The sequence below is a fragment of the Monodelphis domestica genome, chromosome 4, assembly GCF_027887165.1.
Source record: "Monodelphis domestica isolate mMonDom1 chromosome 4, mMonDom1.pri, whole genome shotgun sequence".
In the NCBI taxonomy this organism is placed as follows: Eukaryota; Metazoa; Chordata; class Mammalia; order Didelphimorphia; family Didelphidae; genus Monodelphis; species Monodelphis domestica.
In genome coordinates, this window is record NC_077230.1 from 1,669,467 (window position 1) to 1,687,545 (window position 18,079).

Consider the following 18,079-nt stretch of genomic DNA (forward strand, 5'->3'; position numbering starts at 1 on the left):
TCTCAAACCACGTGTGCCTAGCCACCATTTATCTTTCTTTCCCCTCACCTGTCTCTCCAGCCCCTGTGTCCATCCAAGAAGCCTAGAAAAGACCTTCCCCCTCCCTTTTATTGATGTACAGCCCGTACACGGACACAAAACCTGGCGCAAACTTTGGTATTGGAAAAATGTTGACAGAGACATCAGGCTAGTCTGGAGGGGGAAGGGATGAGATCCCCTTTGCATAATCTTCCCTGTGATCCTTTGGGAGACCAGTCTCCCCAATGGATCATTTAAACATAACTATTTTAAACCTCTAAATACCTTCTAGCTAAAAGTACATACAATATTGCATGTTCTAAGAGGAAGTTACAATAGTTAGAGATGAGAGGGAAATATGAGAAGAAAATAGATAGACACATTGACAAATTGCCAATTAGAGGGAAGTCCTCTTTGGCATAAGAGTTTATATTCAGCATAAGTATGTTTCGCATATGAAAACAAATGAGCAAACTGAAACCACTTCTATTCACCTATGCTTACCTAAGCACTTACTCAAAACTTCTATCAGAAGAAGATTAAAGGTCTAAAAAAAAAGCCTGGTCTAGTGGTTGCCAACTATAATATTTGGAATTAATATATCACGCTATTTTTATAAAGTTAACTAATAGAAGGGGGAGATAAGACTAAAGTTAAATCTCGCTGCCTTACTCTAAGATCTCAAACCATGTGTTCCTAGCCACCGTTTATCTTTCTCTCCCCTCACCTGTCTCTCCAGCCCCCGTGTCTGTCCAAGAAGCTCAGGAAAGACCTGCCCCCTCCCTTTTATTGGCATACAGCCTGTATATGGACACAAAATGTGGCACAACTTTGGTATTCGAAAAATGTTGATGGGCAGGTCACGCTACTCAGGAGGGGGAAGGGATAAGATCCCCTCAGCACACTGGCCCTATGCTAAGTACCAAGGATAAAAAAGAATCAAAAGGCAGCTTCTGCTCTCAAGGAGCTTAAAATCTAACTCATACATACATCCCCTCCAACATTTATTACTTTCCTTTGCTGCCATATTAGTCAGTGCTAGATGTGAGGTGGTACCTCAGAGTTGTTTTTATTTGCATTTCTCTGATTATAAGAGATTTAGAACACTTTTTCATGTGCTTATTTATAGTTTTGATTTGTGTGAAAATTGCCTCTTCGTGTTCCTTGCCCATTTATCAGTTGGGGAATGGCTTGATTTTTTGTACAATTGATTTAGTTCCTTATGAAAATGAGAAATTAGACCTTTGTCAGAGGCTTTTGTCGTAAAGATTTTTTACCATTTTGTTGCTTCCCTTCTAATTTTGGATGCATTAGTTTTGTTTATACAAAACCTTTTTAATTTAATGTAATCAAATTATTAATTTTACATTTTGTAATATTTTTTATCTCCTGCTTGGTCTTACATTCTTTCCTTTCTCATAGATCTGACAGGTATACTATTCTATGGTCACCTAATTTATTTATAGTTTCCTTCTTTATATTTAAGTCCTTTACCAATTCTGAATTTATCTTGGTGTAGGGTGTGAAATGTTTTCCTATTTTCCCAGCAGTTTTTGTCAAATAGTGGATTTTTGTCCCCAAAGCTGGGATATCTTTGGGTTTATCATAGACTGTCTTGCTGAGGTCACTTACCCCAAGTCTATTCCATTGATCCTCCTTTCTGTCTCTTAGCCAGTACCACATTGTTTTGATGATCACTGCTTTATAGTACAGTTCTTAGAGATATTTTGGTTTGCATTTCTCTTAGTATTTTTGTGCAAGTAATAATTAATTTTAATTTAATTTATATCAGACAGTTGAAAAGCTTTTTAAAAAATCTCATATCTTCAACCATATAGCCAAAAGGATATTGTCAAAGTACTGTTTTTTTCCTTTTGTTTTGTTTTTTTTGGCTAATTAAAAAATTTCCAAAACACCCAAAGCATTAGCACACTGAAAAATACTGCTATTAGTGTTACTTTTTTTTTTTTTATTAGTAGTATTTTGAAGAATTCTTCTGTATGGTTGTTGATAGTTGGCAGTGTTTCATTTTTGGCCATAGTAGAGCTCTAGACTCGATGTCAAGACCTGAGTTCAAATTTAGATTCAGGTACTTAAAAGCTGTTTGACCTTCAGCAATTTATTTAACCTCCCTCAGCCTTGTTTTCATCATCTGAAGTTAGTGGTAAAATAGGCACCTACCTTGATATTTCTATACTTCTCTCTTTTGGTCATTATTTTTTTCACATTGTTATGCTAAATTTTGTTCAAGTACCACAATTTATTTAGCCATTCTTCAATCAGTGGGCAACTTTTTTATTTCAGTTCTTTGCTAGTACAAAAAGATTTTGGTCTTATATATTTAAGGTAAGCACAAATGGATTTTTATATTATTTTGATGCTACTAGAAATATATGGAAAAGTGCAACTGTTAATATTTGGGCATAAATAGTACCTTTGGGGCATTGGTCTCCTAGAAGCATATGACTAGTAATGAAACCTCTTAGTCAAAGGATGAGGACATTTTAGTTATTTTCTTGCTTTTCCAAATTGTACCAATTCATGATTTCATCAGCATTACGGTGTTTGAACTCTGGACCTTGGCACTGACATATTTTGTTCCCTTTGTCAGTTTACTTGATGTGAGATGATACTCACCAAGAGGTTGGCGTTTTCCTCATTATTGGTGATTTGGATCATCTTGTATAGCTGTTAACAGTTCATCATTCTTTTGGTTATATTTTCTCTTCATCTAAGTTATGATGTCACTTTTGGTCTAGGTCATGTATTAATCTAGAATTGACTGCGTAGCTGGTGTGAGATTTTGTTCCAAGCCTAGTGGCTGCCAGATTGCTTTCTGCCTTTTCCAGCATTTTTTCTTTATTGATGCATCCCCATGCCAGTAGTGTCCGGCGTCAACCTTATCTAACGATATGCCACTATTTGGTCTTGTACGTTGTGTATTTAATACATTCCCCTGATGGACATTTTTTAGGCAGCGCCCACTCATGATAGTGTACCACAGCACCACTGTGGAGTCGAGTTTGTGATCGGCTACTGTTCGACCCCCTTCCTTCCCCTCCTTTCCCCATGGTTTCTCCAGATCATCTTTGTAAGTGTTTTCTCACTTTATAAAGTGGTCCTTGGTTAGGTTGATGGTTATGATGCTGAGTTAGGTAGTATTGTAATTTTCACTATATTGGCACAGCTTGAGCAGGAGCTTAATATTATTCTTGTAATAATTCTTATAATATTCTCACCCTGTTTTTCCAACTTTCTGTAAAAAGTTTTTGTAATTGTATTCACGGTGGTTATGCGTCCTAATATTGAACCAGTTTGTATTGCTGGCATAATTCCTGCTTGGTCATAATGCCCAGTGTTTTTGATTCTGTAACTTCTCTACTCATATTTCATTTAAAATTTTAATGTAGATTCATTAGGCATATTGTTTATGGTTTTCTTTCTCTGATTTGTGTCCCCCTGGTTCAGGTGGCAGGTGAGTCGTAGGTGGAATTGGGAAGGATCTTTTCCTTTCTTATTTGTTCAAGCTGTTTATGGACAATTTATAATTGTTCTTTGAATATTTGAATGTTGAATTCACTTATAAATTCTTCTTGTCCCTGTTTATTTTGCTGCTTTATTTTTCCCTTTGGGACTCCTTTATGGCTTGTATGGTAGTGTTTCTTTTTTTCCGAGATTAGGTTATTCATCATTGTTTATATTTATGTATGTAATTTTAATTGATATTTTTGTTGGCGTAGCTGGAAAAAATAATTTCTAATAATTTTCTTTATTCATTTACTGTGGTTTTTAGATTTCTATTTAATTGGGACATTTAAATTTGTTGGTTTTCTACTCTTTTTTAAAAATTAATTAAACCCCCCTTCCATCTTAAAATCAATATTGTGTATTGGTCCAGGGCAGAAGAATGGGAAGGGCTAGGGAATGGGGGTCACATCTAGGACGCGTCCACGGTCAGATTTGACCTCAGAACCTCCTGTCTCGACCTGGCTCTCAGTCCGCAGAGCCACCGTCACCCACTTGTTCAGTCTTCTGTTCGTGGCACACCCAGTTCATTTAACTGTTCCTTCTCCTCTTTGTGTTGATGAAGGCGGTTAGCGATAATGTGTTCCTAAGAGTTGTTGACCTAGACGTGTTGGGTCTGCTTTTATTATTTGTCCTTGTTTTGCCCAACACGATGTCTTCATTTCGAATATTTTAGTTAAAAATGTTTGCTGTTTGTTTTCATTCATTTGTTGGTGAGGCATCTAGTTGTTCACAAATGGGCCCTTTGGGGTGAAGCCCCCCACAGCCGAGAAACACGCGGACTCCTGTTGAGCCCAAAGTCTCCAAACTTCTTTGTCCCGCACCACTGAGCCGTGTTCTGAGCCGGGCCGCCAATGTCTCAGGAATCCCCGAGACCCTCCTCCCAATCCAGGCGCCTCTTCACCTGTCAGTTGAGTTTCTAAAGAGCATCTGGAAGGCTGCCAAGAACAGAAGGGGGAACAACCGCAGGAGGCCGTCCTCAGACGGGCAGCGTCCTCTTATTGGCTGTTACACAGCCAGCAGAAGCCTTTGTTAGCAGCCTCGTTGCTGATCGTTTGTCATCAGGCTTTCTGCAGCTCATCCGCCAAAGACCCCCGAGCTGGTGCCTGCCAGCCCAGCAGCGGACGTCAGGGGACGTTGGACTTGTGGGCTTGGGCGGCCTCGAGGGACGCGGGGCTGCAGTCACGAGCTGCGGGGCGGTCTGGAGTTGGTCTGCTAATCCGCAGTGACGTCACGAACACACCCTTACGGAGGGGGTTACTCGGTCACAGCGAACGTGCTTTAATCTGACGTTGCGCCTATCAGTCCGCACCGAATCCTGGACCAATTCTGTGACGTCACTGTGAACGACTACATATCGATCACGCTGAGTTCGGCCGCACTCGCTTTCCCCAGTTCTGTCGCTTCAAGACCTCTCTCGTGGCGGGCGGTCAGACGGCCCTCGTCCGAGAGGCTCCGTTGAGATCCCCGACTCTATTTCTTCCTGGAGGTATTGAGCTGCCATTCCATTCAGTACAGAGGTGCACAGTGGGTTTTCCGTCAGTAAACTAAGGCGAAGATCTACACCAAGACTTCTGGGACACTCTGTTAAGGACCGGCGTCAACACCTGTAGTTTTCCTGCTCCTCTAGAGAAAGTCTGTTTTTATTTTTGCCTTTTCCTCATCACGAGTGCTATGTTTTTCTTATTGAGTTTACTCGAAATAGGATAGATATTCTCAAATTCCTTCATTTAATTCTGATTGGATGTTTGAAGTTGTTTTTTGGGGGGTAAATAAACACATTGTCAAATTATGTTTTTTAATCCATTCTACTATTCTCTTTTATGTGCGAGTTAATCCCTTTCTGGTTCACAGTCCTGCTTGTAATTTATTTTCTTTCCCATTATCTTATTTTTTCTTTTCCCCCCTTTTCCATTTTTTAAATTGTGGATTTTTTATCAAATAAAATGAGCATTTCCATGTCTGCAGTAGAACAGAAATGAGATTTGTACATGAACTGGCGGGTCTCCTTGAGTCACTGGTGCCAAAGAGGGCACCCAGAGCCCTCTCTGTGGGCATGCCCACAGTCGCCAGCCCGAGTTTGTTAGTAGAAAAGCATAGGGCTGGGGGTGCAGCTGAGGACCTTCCTCACTTCACCACCGCTCTGCCCAGAAATCCAGTGCGAGTGCTTGTAAGGGGTTGGGGCTGTGGGGTGGGGGGGTCGCAGGGTGGCCCTCGGTCTGGGGGGTGGAGGCAGGGCTTAGCACACTGTCTAAAAGTGTGCCATCACTGTTTAAAAGTTGATGCGGCTGCATTATGGTTGACCAGGCTGTGCTGCCTCCAGGCTTTCCTCCTGCGGTCCCTTTGAGAGGGTTGGATGAGAAACAGATTCTCATCACTTACGTTTTCTAATGTAGGGCAAAGACTGGCCTGATTTCGATTTCTGTCCCATTGAGAAGCAGAACCAGTTTGTTTCTTGTTGCAGTGGAATGTTGAATGGGCAGGTGGGCTGGGCCAGCCTGGAAGTAGAAGGGGAAAGCCTGCGTTCTGGGTACAAAGCCGGGTCCACTTATTTCCAGGCTTTTCTTCCCCGGAGGGAAGAACCGGGAGAAACATTTAAAATAGTGGAAGGGGAAACCTGACAAACTTCTATGATTAAGAAATGTCTAAACGTAGACAGTTTCTCCCATACCTTGTAAGCATGTAACATAGTAGGGATTCCTTCATAAGCTAGATAATCTAGATACATTTCTTAAAACTCTTAGTTCCTGTTTCATTCTGGATGCTGCATTTTCGTTTATTGCAAACAGTTTGATTTGAAGTAGTCAGGAAGATCCATCTTTGTAAATTCAAATGGACTTCACAAACTTAAGCCATGTGACCCCGAGGAAGTCCCTTCCTCCTGTTTCCCTCAGTGCCCTCGTCTATGAAATGAATTGGAGAAAGGAGTGGCAAACTGGTCTGAAATGAATGAAAAGCAAAAAAAGAGGCATTTATTTAGTTTTTGCCTGCTGCACACTGCTGGCTCCTACTGAGCTTTTATTCCACCAAAACCTAGAAACCTTTTCCTCATGAACTGTTGACTAGACATGTTTCCTGAATGGTGCACTTACTTTGAATTTCTGCCTCCCTCCCTTGTATCGCTCCCCTCCCACCAGCCCGTTTATCAGCCTTCTGCTTCTCTATAGGGCAGGATACAGCTCTCTCTTCCAATGGGTCGGATTGTTCTTCCCTCTCTGAGTCAGTTTCAATGCCTAAGATTTAAGTTTACCTGGCTCCAGCCTCTTTAACTGTTCCATTGTATTGGTCTTCTCTTCTCCTCCCTCCATGCACTTCTTTATGAAATGTACATTTGCCCTATTTTATCTCTTCCCATTTCTCTTAGTATTATCCCCTTTTTTACCCCTAGTTTTTCATATATATAATTTGACATTTCATCTATACAGTCTGTCACTGTTTCCTCCAAGTATACTTCTTCTAGCTACTCTGATGATAGCAATTTTTAAGAGTTACCAATATCATTTTTTCTTGCAGGAATGCAAATCATTTGAACTTAGTGGGTTTCTTTTAAAAAGTGGTCCCCCCCTCCCCAGCTTTCTTAATTACCTTTTGGTGATTCTCTTGACTTCTGTGTTTGGGCATCCAATTTTCTGTTTAAGTTAGGTCTCTTCTTTAGGAATGCTTGGAAGTCTTTTATTTTATTAAATGACCATACTTACTCCTGCAAGAATAGAGTCCGTTTTGCTGGGTAGTTGATTCTTGATTGTAGAGCCAGTTCCTTTGTTTTCTGGAATATCATATTCCACACCTTCCATTCTTTCAGTGTGGATACAGCTGTGTCCTGTGTTATCCTCACGGTGGTTCCCTGATATCTGAATGGTTTCTTTTTAGTGGTTTGTAGTATTTTTTCCTTGGTCTGGTAGTTCTTGAACTTAGCTATAACATTCTGGGGCATTCTTTCAATCTCCACTTTTCCCTCTTGTTCAAAAATGTTGCGGCAGTTTTCTTGAATTATTTCCTATAGAATGATGTCCAGGCTTTTCATTTTGTCATGTTTTTCTGGTAGTCCAATAATTCTTAAATTGTTTCTCCTGGATCTGTTTTCTAGGTCTGTTGTTTTATAAATGAGGTGTTTCATATTTTCCTCAATTTTTTCATTCTTTTGATTTTGTTTTATAGACTCTTACTGCCTTGTGAAGTCATTTGCTTCTATTTGTTGGGTTCTAATTTTAAAGCCTGACTTTCATCCCTGACTTTTTAGTCATCCTTCTCTTTCTGGTCTGTTTTTCTTTGTAGGTCATCTTTCACTTTCTTTGCTTGTTTTCAGGCTGGTCAATTCTGGCTTTCAAGACACTATTTTCTTGTTTTAGTTCGTGTGCCTCTGTTTCCAGATGCTTTATTTTGCTTTTAAGTTCTTTTCCCAATTGTCTTCAGCCTCTCTTAATTGTTCTTTGAATTGTGTTTTGAGTTCTTTCAAGGCTTGGATCCAATTTGCTGGAGTTTCTGTGTTTTTTGGTCCTCTGTTCCATTTATTCTTTGTTCATTACCTGGATAGAAGCTGTCCACTGTAATTTCTTTTTTCTTTTCCTGTTGTTTACTTATATTTTTTCCCTCTCCTCCATCATTGGCTATAATCCTGCTCCTCTGTTTATTTGCTGGATCTGTTCTGAAGGGGCTTCTTCTCTGCTCTGCTGATTGACTAGATTAGGCTGATGGAGTGTTAATGCGCCCTGAGATCAGATCTTCCTCAGGTGCTAGCGGAAGCATTTGGGAGCAAGGTACTCTTTTGTGGTTGTGGTCTTCTTCCTGGGATGTGAGTCAGCCCTATTCTTACCAGGGCTCTCAGGGCAGCTGGTGGGGGAAGGGTGTTGGAGATGGAGCTTCCCACCCTCTGAAGGCTCCTTACCTGCCCTGTTGATAGACTGTATTGAGCCAGGTGGCCCGAACCCCAAATCTGGAGAAGCAGAGGCCCAAGATGGAAAGTGGTGGCTGGAGGCTTCGTCTAGGCTGCCTTCCTCTCCATGTCTCTCTTCCAGCTATTTCCCTGCCAGCTCTGGTCTGAGTCCTGAGCCTCACACAACTGGGGCAGCAAGTCACTCCCTGCAGGCTGGAGCCCTTGCCCCGAGATCCCAGCAAATGCCGGGGTCTTAGTGTGGGGGTGGGGGTGGGGAAGGGGGGTCCTGGGACCTTCCTTTCCCTAAACTGAGAATTCAGCCTTTTCTGCATGCCTTTTAAGTTGAATCAAGCAGGTGGGTCCCCCAGCTCTGTCCTGTTGTTAGAGTCGGTTTTCTGTCCCCTCAAAGCACTGTGTTTTTGACTTGCGTGGAGGGTTTGTTTGTTTGTTTGTTTTGTTTTTCCCTCGTTAAACCCTTCACATCTTGGAGTCAATACTGTGTGGGTTCCAAGGCAGAAGAGAGGTCAGGGCTAGGCCATGGGGGTGAGGTGACTGGCCCAGGGTCACCCAGCTGGGCAGGGTCTGAGGCCAGATTGGAACCCAGGACCTCCCGTCTCTAGGCCTGGCTCTCCCTCCCCTGAGCCACCCAGCGGCCCCCCAAAACATGAACTTCTGTGTCAGGGCTCAAACGCTGCTGCCCCGACGGATCTACGGAGCCCTGTTCGCGGCTCTAGCCCCAGAAAGGCTCCATTCTTGGTGCATTCTCTGAGCGCCAGAGAATCGGATGGTCCAGTGGTCTGGAGCCCAGCAGTGGCCACTTGCCCGGCGGCTCTGCGTGCGGCGAGTGGCCGGCTGGTAAACGGCTCGTTCCCTGGCTGTGGGGCAGTCAGGGGCTTCGGCCATCGCGAGTTCGCCGGCGTCTGACGCCCAGCGACGCGCTCGATTCGTCCTTTGAAACCGGCGTCCCGACGGTTCTGGCCCCAGACACGGCGGTTCAGTTTACGCCCACTGGTCGGGCCCGTCGTCGGGATAGGGAGAAAGTGTGGCGGGGGGTCGCCAAGGGCCCTACACGGCAGCTGTCCAGAGCGCGACCAGTGCGGGAGAGCAGGCGGCCCTGGCAGGGGACGGGACCGCCACAGACTGGGTGTGGGGACGCGGGAAGGGGAAGCCTGCGCAGGAGAGGAGCGCTGGGTGGGGCAGACGTCCCCCGTGCAGCCATCAAGGAAGGGGGCAGGCAGTCACTCGTCCGCAGAGACCCGGCCCCGGACCCTGAGAGAGGACGGCCCCCACCAAGCGACGTCGGCCCAGAGGCGCCCTGGAGTCACTCCCGGGGTCACGGGGCGCGGCCGAGAAGGGCCGGGCCGGGCCACTTAGACGCCGAGGAGCAGACCGGCAGGAAGTTGTGGCTGGAAAACCGCGGGACACAGGACTGCTGAGGCCAGATTAGGGAGGGAACGGCGAGGAAGCCGAGTGGATCCGGCACGTAGGAGGCGCCGTGACTCTGGAGAGCAGCTTCCTCCGGAAGGGGGGCCGGCTCGCCCAACGCACATCCGCCACAACGGGCCAGCCCGGACTCTGCCTGGGAACACCGAGAAAAGGGCCACAGGGAGGCGTTTCTCCAGGCTAGGGCAAGCACAGGAACACAGACGGGGACGCCGTGGTTGGGGCCGACTAGGAGACGTCATGACGCAGTGGTCAGCGGCTCCGGCGGTAACGTGACGTAGTGGTCAGCGGCTCCGGTGGCAACGTGACGTAGTGGTCAGCGGCTCCGGTGGCAACATGACGTAGTGGTCAGCGGCTCCGGCGGCAACATGACGCAGTGGTCAGCGGCTCTGGCAGCAGCGTGATGTAGTGGTCAACAGCCACATGACATAGTGGTCAGCGGCTCTGGTGGCAACATGACGTAGTGGTCAGCGGCTCCGGCGGCAACATGACGTAGTGGTCAGCGGCTCCGGCGGCAACATGACGTAGTGGTCAGCGGCTCCGGCGGCAACATGACGTAGTGGTCAGCGGCTCCGGCGGCAACGTGACGTAGTGGTCAGCGGCTCCGGCGGCAACGTGACGTAGTGGTCAGTGGCTCCGGCGGCAACGTGATGTAGTGATCAGCGGCTCCGGCGGCAACATGACACAGTGGTTAGCGGCTCCGGCGGCAACGTGATGTAGTGGTCAGCGGCTCTGGTGGCAACATGACGTAGTGGTCAGTGGCTCCGGTGGCAACGTGATGTAGTGATCAGCGGCTCCGGCGGCAACATGACGTAGTGGTCAGCGGCTCCGGCAACATGACGCAGTGGTCAGCGGCTCCGGCGGCAACGTGACGTAGTGGTCAGCAGCTCCGGCAACATGACGCAGTGGTCAGCGGCTCTGGCAGCAGCGTGACGTAGTGGTCAACAGCCACATGACGTAGTGGTCAGCGGCTCCGGCAACATGACGCAGTGGTCAGCGGCTCTGGCAGCAGCGTGACGTAGTGGTCAACAGCCACATGACGTAGTGGTCAGCGGCTCCGGCGGCAACCTGACGTAGTGGTCAGCGGCTCCGGCGGCAACATGACGTAGTGGTCAGCGGCTCCGGCGGCAACATGACGTAGTGGTCAGTGGCTCCGGCGGCAACATCATGTAGTGGTCAGTGGCTCCGGCGGCAACATGACATAGTGGTCAGTGGCTCCGGCGGCAACATGACGTAGTGGTCAGCGGCTCTGGCGGCAACATGACGTAGTGGTCAGCGGCTCTGGTGGCAGTGGGGAACATCCTATCAGCGATCCAGGTGGACCGAGACCAAACGCCAGGCCGGAAGGAGTTATCTGGGGACTCCTGAGCAGCTTGGGGAAGGCAGTGGCCGCCAGCTGGCACCTGCTCTCCTGCTCCAGGGCGGAAGGAAGCGGGCACAGGTGTGAGTAGGAGGAACCCTGTGCACGGAGCAAGGACCAAGTTACGAGGACTTGTGCGCGGCTCTGACTCTAAGCGCAGGAGGGAAATTCATTTCTGACTTTTAGTCCTGTGTACAAGTGCACAGCGGATAGCCAGTGTAGGAAAGGAGGCCATCGGGGAGCCAAGCACTTAATTTACTGTGAGCCTGCAGAACCTCCTGAAGGACTTTTAAATTATTATTATTAAATTAATAGTCATTTCGTCCAGTGGCAGCCTGCTGAAACTCATCCATATGCCATCAAATAGATCCAAACCTGAGTTGGAAACCTAAAGAGTTCCTACCAGGAGGCAATGAACACCCTGCTTGAGAAGCACCCCAAACGGGGAGGCCCTTAGCCTGAGCGGGGACAGTAGCCGAGATATTACAAGGACAGAAGCCAAAGCGAGCTCTGTTCCCTAGAAGTGAGTAGAGACCAACCCTGGTATGAAGTCCAAAGTGAGGAAGTCGCCTAGAAGAATGAGCAAATGGCGGACCCTAACCACAGAGAGCTCGTAGGGTGACAGGAAAGCTGAAGACATAAACAGAGGAGAAGACCATAACTACAAGAAAAATCTCAGAGAAGAGTGTAGATTGGGCATAATCCCAACAAGAGTTCTAAGAAGAGTTAAATCAGTAGGTGAAAACATTAGCAAGAGTGTTATGAAAAGAGAAGGAACAACTTTTAAAAAGAGACACTTCTTGAAGAAAAATCCTTAGAAGTTGGAATTGGCCCAACGTAAGCTAATGACTCCATGAAGCAACAAAATGGAAACACACTCAGAAGACTGAATAATAGATAGGGCACATGAAATATCTCTTGGGAATAATAAATGGCCTGATAGATTGAGTGAAGGTGTTTAAGAATCATTGAACCACCTGAAATCTATAGGAACGAAAAATCTACACCTCCTATTTCAAGAAATGATCGTGGAAAGTGGAGCCAACGAAGCAAGTTGGAATCGAAAGAATTTAACGATCGTTTCAGAGGACCTCGATAATGAAAACTCCCAGGAAAACTGTAGCCAAATTGTTAGAACTCCTCAGCCAAGGGAAAAAGCTGTAATCTTACAGAAAGAGCCAAAATTAGGGTTCTGCAAGAGTTAGAAGCCACGGCCTCGAAGGAAGCTTGGGATAGGCTGTTCAGACAGGAAAAGGACCTAGAATTACAACCAAGAATAATCTATCCAGAAAAAGTGAGTACAAACGTCAGGAGAAAATGATACACATGTATCTTTAATGAAACAGACAACTTTCAAGCATTCCTTTTGAAAAGGCCAGTGCTGAAGAGGAAATCTGACGTTCCAATGCCGACCTCACAGAAGCACGAGAAAGGTAAAACACGGCTCAAACATCACCAGAGACTACACGAGATGACACGCTTTCATATGGGGAGAGAACGCATGCCACCCCTCAGAAGGTGTCCCTTTCTAGGAGCCTCGGGAAAGAAGAAGGAAAGTGGATGGGGCTAGTCATTCGTCGGAAGTAAAATAGGTTCTTGAGGGGGAGCTAGGGTAAACAGAAGCAGAAGTATAAGAAACTAGGGTGGATGGAAACAAAGTTATCACTCGTAACTGTGAATGTGAATGGGATGAAGTTACCTACAAAAGGGAAGAGATGACGGGATTAGAAGCCAGAATCCAGCATTCTATCGTTTATAAGAAACCCAGCTGCAGCAGCCCAATCTGCAGAGTGCAGTGAGAGGCGAGAGCAGAGCCCGCTGTGCTTCCGTTGAACTTAAAGCTCGGGAGTCAGCCGTCGCGTCCGGCTAAGCAGGAGCAAAAGCAGCTAAGAGAGAGGAGCAGGCAAAGGGCATCTGCAGACAATGACTCGCCATCCATACGGGACAAACACGTGCTGCTACACTCCAGAACAGCAGCTAATGGAGAACTCACAGGAAGGTAGAAGCAGGAGGTTTTTGCCATTGGAGGAGACAAGCCAGACACGGCCTATTGGACTCTGGCCTTGGGGCCAGGCCCCGAGAAGCTCGACGAAGCCTTGGTTTATAGGGTGATGACAAAACCGAGACCAGGAGGTACGTGCGGCGGCAAAAGGGACCAAGTCCGCTCGGCAACAAGCCAGTGTGGCAGCCTCACAGCCTCACTTTCTACGGGGCCTCCCGAGCTGGACTGATGTGATTCGTGCCGCGGCTCGTCCAGTTCGCCGGCTTTAGGCCGCCTGGTTTGGTCACGTTCCGTGGCTTGGACAGCAGGAGTTCCCCACGGCGTGCTCGAGAAAAGGGGGAGGGTTGGCACGAAGATGGGGCCGCCGAGGCGACATTGTTCAAGCCTGGAGGACTTCTTGTGGCAGTTGGCTGACCAAAGGCGAAAGGAAGGAGACGGGGGAGTCGGTAATTCCTCCGTCGCAGGCGGAGCCAGACAGGACTCCAGAGGCCCCAGCGAAGGGGTCCCAGAGGTCAGTTAAGCAAGGCTTCTAGCCACGAGGCCTCCTCCAAGAAGAGCCAGGAAGAGGGGTCCGCCTTCCCACTCACCCACAGGCACGTGGGAGTTCGATCCAGGGTCCCAAGCTAGAGCTCCTTCAAGGTCAAGCTTGAAGGTGAAATATCTGGTCACAGGAAGTCGCCTCCATTTCTAAAGACGGTTCTTTGCGTCCCTTCCTGGGCCTTCCTTCCACTTTACGTGGACCACGTGCAGCGCTGGCTTTGCTTAAGACCGCCCGGGGCAGTCCGTCGTGTGTGATTCGTCACGCCCCAGCCTGCGTGGGCCGCGGCCCCCCAAGCATTCCGTGGGAGGGGGTCAGCGTCGCCGTCGCTCCGTTGGATTGCTCCGTGGCCCGGCCAGCGCCGGAGACCGCCTGGGGAGGGAGAGGCACGAGCAGGGGGTCCCCTGGACGTCCCGGCGGCGTTCACGGAGAGTCCCTCCTGCCTGCGCGTCCGCCTCCCCGACCAGCCCCGGAGCGCGAGCACACGCAGAAGCGGACCTCGGCTGGCGGCACGCCAGGCTCGGGCCAGCCGGAGGCCGCGCCCAGGCGGGCCGCTTCCTGTGTGACGTCGCCGACGCGGGCGCGAGCGGAAAGGCCAAGCCAAGCGCCGCGGGACGCGCGCCCACCTCGCCTGCTGCCCCCGCCCGGGCGCCGGCGATGCCCCGGAGGCTCGCCTGGAAGGCACCGAGTCAGACCGTCAAGAGCGTCCGTGCAGAGCGAGGTGCCGCCGCGGCGCCTGGGCTGAGGGCAGCGCGCGAGGTCAGCGCGTGTCCCGCAGCGCTAAATGGCTGCGGCCGTCCCGCCGCGCCCCGCTGCAAAGGCAACAGCCGGGATCGGAGAGATCGCCAGTGGCCAGGGAGCACCTCATGTCTGCGGGCCGCTGTCTGAGTTCGGTCTGCAGGTCCGGCCTGCTCGGCTGCGCGTCTGTGTCGTGGATCGTCTGCACGGCCTCGTGTCCGCGCTGTTTCAGCGCGCAGCCCGGCGGGGCCACCCTCGTCTGGCCTCATGCCCGACGTCACGGGACGTCGGAGGGGCCGGAGCGAGCTCTGGCCGGGCCCTCTCCCCCGAGCTCTGGCTGGGCCTTCTCCCCCAGGCTCTGGCCGGGCCCTCTCCCCCTCCCCCGAGCTCTGGCCGGACCCTCTCCCCCTCCCCCCAGCGCGCTCTGGCCGGCCCGGCTGCTTCTTGTGGCCGTCTAGGCCAGAGAAAGGACTCCGAGTTTTTCTTGCGTTTCCCAGGCTCGTGCGTCGGGCTCTTCACTGGTTCAGGAGCGGCTCTAGCGCGCCACCCGCCCCTCCGACTGTTCTCTACTGCCCTGCTTATTACGCGCCCTCACCTGCCCTCTTCCATACTGTGGCTGGCTGCCGGGCAGGCCGTGGGGGCCCGGGGACGTGGGCAGGGTGTGAGGCCAGCCCGGAGCCCAGGCGCACCCACTGAGCCAGGCCTTGCCCTGCTCTCTAGCACGGAGCCCCCCGCGCGCCCCCCGAAGTGCAGCGCCGGCGGTGCTCTGGCTCCTTAGGAGCGATGAATGGCGACTCTCCCAGGGACGGGGTGGACGGGAAGCGCGCAGAGAGGCCGCGTTTCTAGACGGAGATTTGCTGTGAGGAGCGTCTGTACGAGGGCGGCGGGTGCGTGCTCTTTACGATGGTGAAAAGGACCCTTTTTAGGGGAACCTGTCCGATGGGGGGACCACTGAGGCCAGTGAACGCAGGCAGCCGCTTCCCTTCCTCTGCTCTAAGCCGTGGCTTTGCCCGTCTCTCACACTGTGTCTGATCCACGAGCAGGCGGGAGCCGGGACCAGGCCGCAGACGGACGGCCCTGCCGCCGCGCGGCGGTGGGTCCCCTCACAGGCGCTCCCCGAGGCGCCCCGGCCCCCCAAAGGCCCCCCTCATCAGGGCCGCTTCACTGATTCCTTCCTTTTTGTCTTGACAGGTTTCGGGATGGCCGAGGAGGGCAGCGACGAAGCCATGTTTATCTGTGAGTGTCGCACGGAATCCTGGGATGACCGAGCGCCGAGAACACGCGGTCAGACCTATAGAGCCCGGTCACTCCCTCCTGGGCAAACGTTTGGCCAGACAGTTTTCCAACTCAATCAGAGCTGTCTCTGGTCATTTGGAGAGTGACCACGGTCGATGAGAAAAACCCAAATGAGCGCCGCTCGTGTCGGCTAATATGCCCGAAAGGGAGACGACACGTGGTGGAGGGCTCGTGGGGAAGGGAGGGCCCGAACGCCCTGTTGGGGGACTTATGGACGGATTCTGCCCTCCCCTTGGACCCCGCAGGACCTCAGGGAGAGTTTTCGTTAAAGAGAAAAGGATCCCGGGGTCCGAAAGTATCGATTGCAGTTCCTTTTGTTGTGGCAAAGAATTGGGAATCTAGGGGACGCCTCTCCCTCGAAGAATGGCCAAATTGTAGTGTGTGATCATAATGAAATCCGATTGGGTTATAAGAGAGGACAAGCAGGGTAGTTTCAGAAGAAAATCTAGGATGACTGGCATGAACGAAGGCAAAGGGACACGAGCAGAACCAGAACACGGCACTCAATGGCAGCAATATGAACTGTCAGCTATGAGTGACTTAGCTCTTTTCAGCCATGCATTGACGTAAGAAAATCCTGGAGGAATTATGATGGAAAATATTGCCCCCTCCAGAGAAAGAGCTGATGGCGTCTGAATGCCAATCTAGCATGCTTCCAAAAGGTTTTCGTTGTGCCTTTTGGGGTCTGTTTTCTTTCATGCCATGCCCAATGTGGAAATATGTTGGCTGGCCTTCTCAAGGGAAGGGGGAGAGAGAATTTGGGACTCAAAGTTTTGGGGGAATGAATATTAATTTTTGTACAGGTAATGGGAAAAAAGAAAAGAGTTTTAGAAAAACAAAATAATAGTTTATTGTTCTCATAAGATGGAAAGATTTCTTTTTTGATGTGGAAAAATCTGTCTTGAAAATCTAAGTAGCTTTTTTTTGGAGATAGGAAAGCTAAAGGACATTCATAGAAGCTTTCAATAGTCCCCTTTACTAAAGGGCAAAGACTGACCTTTTGCAACCTTCCTGCAAATAGACAATGATTCTGAAAAGTAAAGTCACGTGGGACCAGAGATAAGAAGAATCTGTTACATTCATACCTAACGAATTGAAATTGCAGAATTGGGGTGTGCAGTTTTCTTCCTTTTGGAATAAATTTGGTCTTACTTTCAGAGGAATAATTATAAACGACTTACAGACTTTTCTCCAGAATACATTATTGGAGACGAACCAAACCCTTTTTTTAGAATATTAAATTTTTCCATTCACTTTTATATGAGTGTATGCTTTACGGAATAGAACCAATAAGTCACCTGTTTTGTTAGTTTGTTTGATCTCAATATTCTTTCACTTTCTTTTTTACAATTTTAATTTAATTTAATTGTTTAAAACCCTTACCTTTTGTCCAAGAATCTATGCAAAGTGTCAGTTCCAAGGCAGAAGAGTGGTTGGTAAGGGCCAGTCAATTGGGGTTAAGTGACTTGCCCTGGGTCACACAGCTAGGAAGTGTCTGAGACCAGATTAGTATTCATTCATTCATTCCCTTTCCTGATAACCTTAGTCTATTGCTGCATCTACTTTTTAAGGAGGTTGTTGCAGCCTTAACTAAGATTTTCTGGCAGTCTAGTTGAATTGTAGCTCTCCGTGAATGTTGCCTTTGAAGAGATCTCTTTGTCTGGTTGCAGGGTGTGAAGACTGTGGTCAATACCATGATTCAGAATGTCCAGAGTTGGGTCCAGTGGTCATGGTCAAGGACTCTTTTGTATTGAGCAGGGCAAGGTGAGCACCTTCCATCGCGTTTGTTTATGTCTTGTGTGCACGTGTCAATTATGTCTGTAAGTAGAATAGAAATCCATTGTTCCTGTTTCTCTGGTGTTATCAAGGTTGCCTAATATGGGATGACTTTCTTGTTCCCAGAAGAATGAGTAAATGAAAGGTTTAAACAGAGCACGTAGAGACGGACGTTTCCTCAAATTTTCTGGAAGGCATAAATGAGTTTCCTTATAGTGTGACTTGAGCCATTTGTTGACATGATAATAAAGGTGTAATTCAGTGGTTCTAGAATAAGCTGCTTTTTATCGACTTGAGATTTATTAAAATAAAGTGCCATAGGACTTGGTGACCGTTTACATAATCTGTGACATTCATCTTTGGAGCTGAACTCCCTTCAGAGGCCTTCTGACCTCCTTTTAAAGAGAATTTTCTCCTATGTCACCTCCCCTAAATTTCTACGTCTACCAATCACAGTAGACGTTTTCCAAAGGACTGACCATTCTTAATTCACACCCGAGTAGACTAAAA

At 48.6% G+C, this 18,079-nt stretch overlaps 1 protein-coding gene across 2 annotated transcripts in view; it reads left to right on the forward strand.

Annotated features, from left to right (window-relative positions):
* PRDM15 (PR/SET domain 15) overlaps positions 1–18,079 on the forward strand; it is a 166,575-nt gene that overhangs the window by 22,172 nt on the left and 126,324 nt on the right. For both annotated transcript variants that reach the window (XM_056797057.1, XM_056797056.1), the window contains exons 2-3: positions 15,689–15,733; positions 17,464–17,557. In XM_056797057.1, the coding sequence (XP_056653035.1) occupies positions 15,689–15,733; positions 17,464–17,557 (139 nt within the window). The remainder of the gene's footprint in view (positions 1–15,688; positions 15,734–17,463; positions 17,558–18,079) is intronic.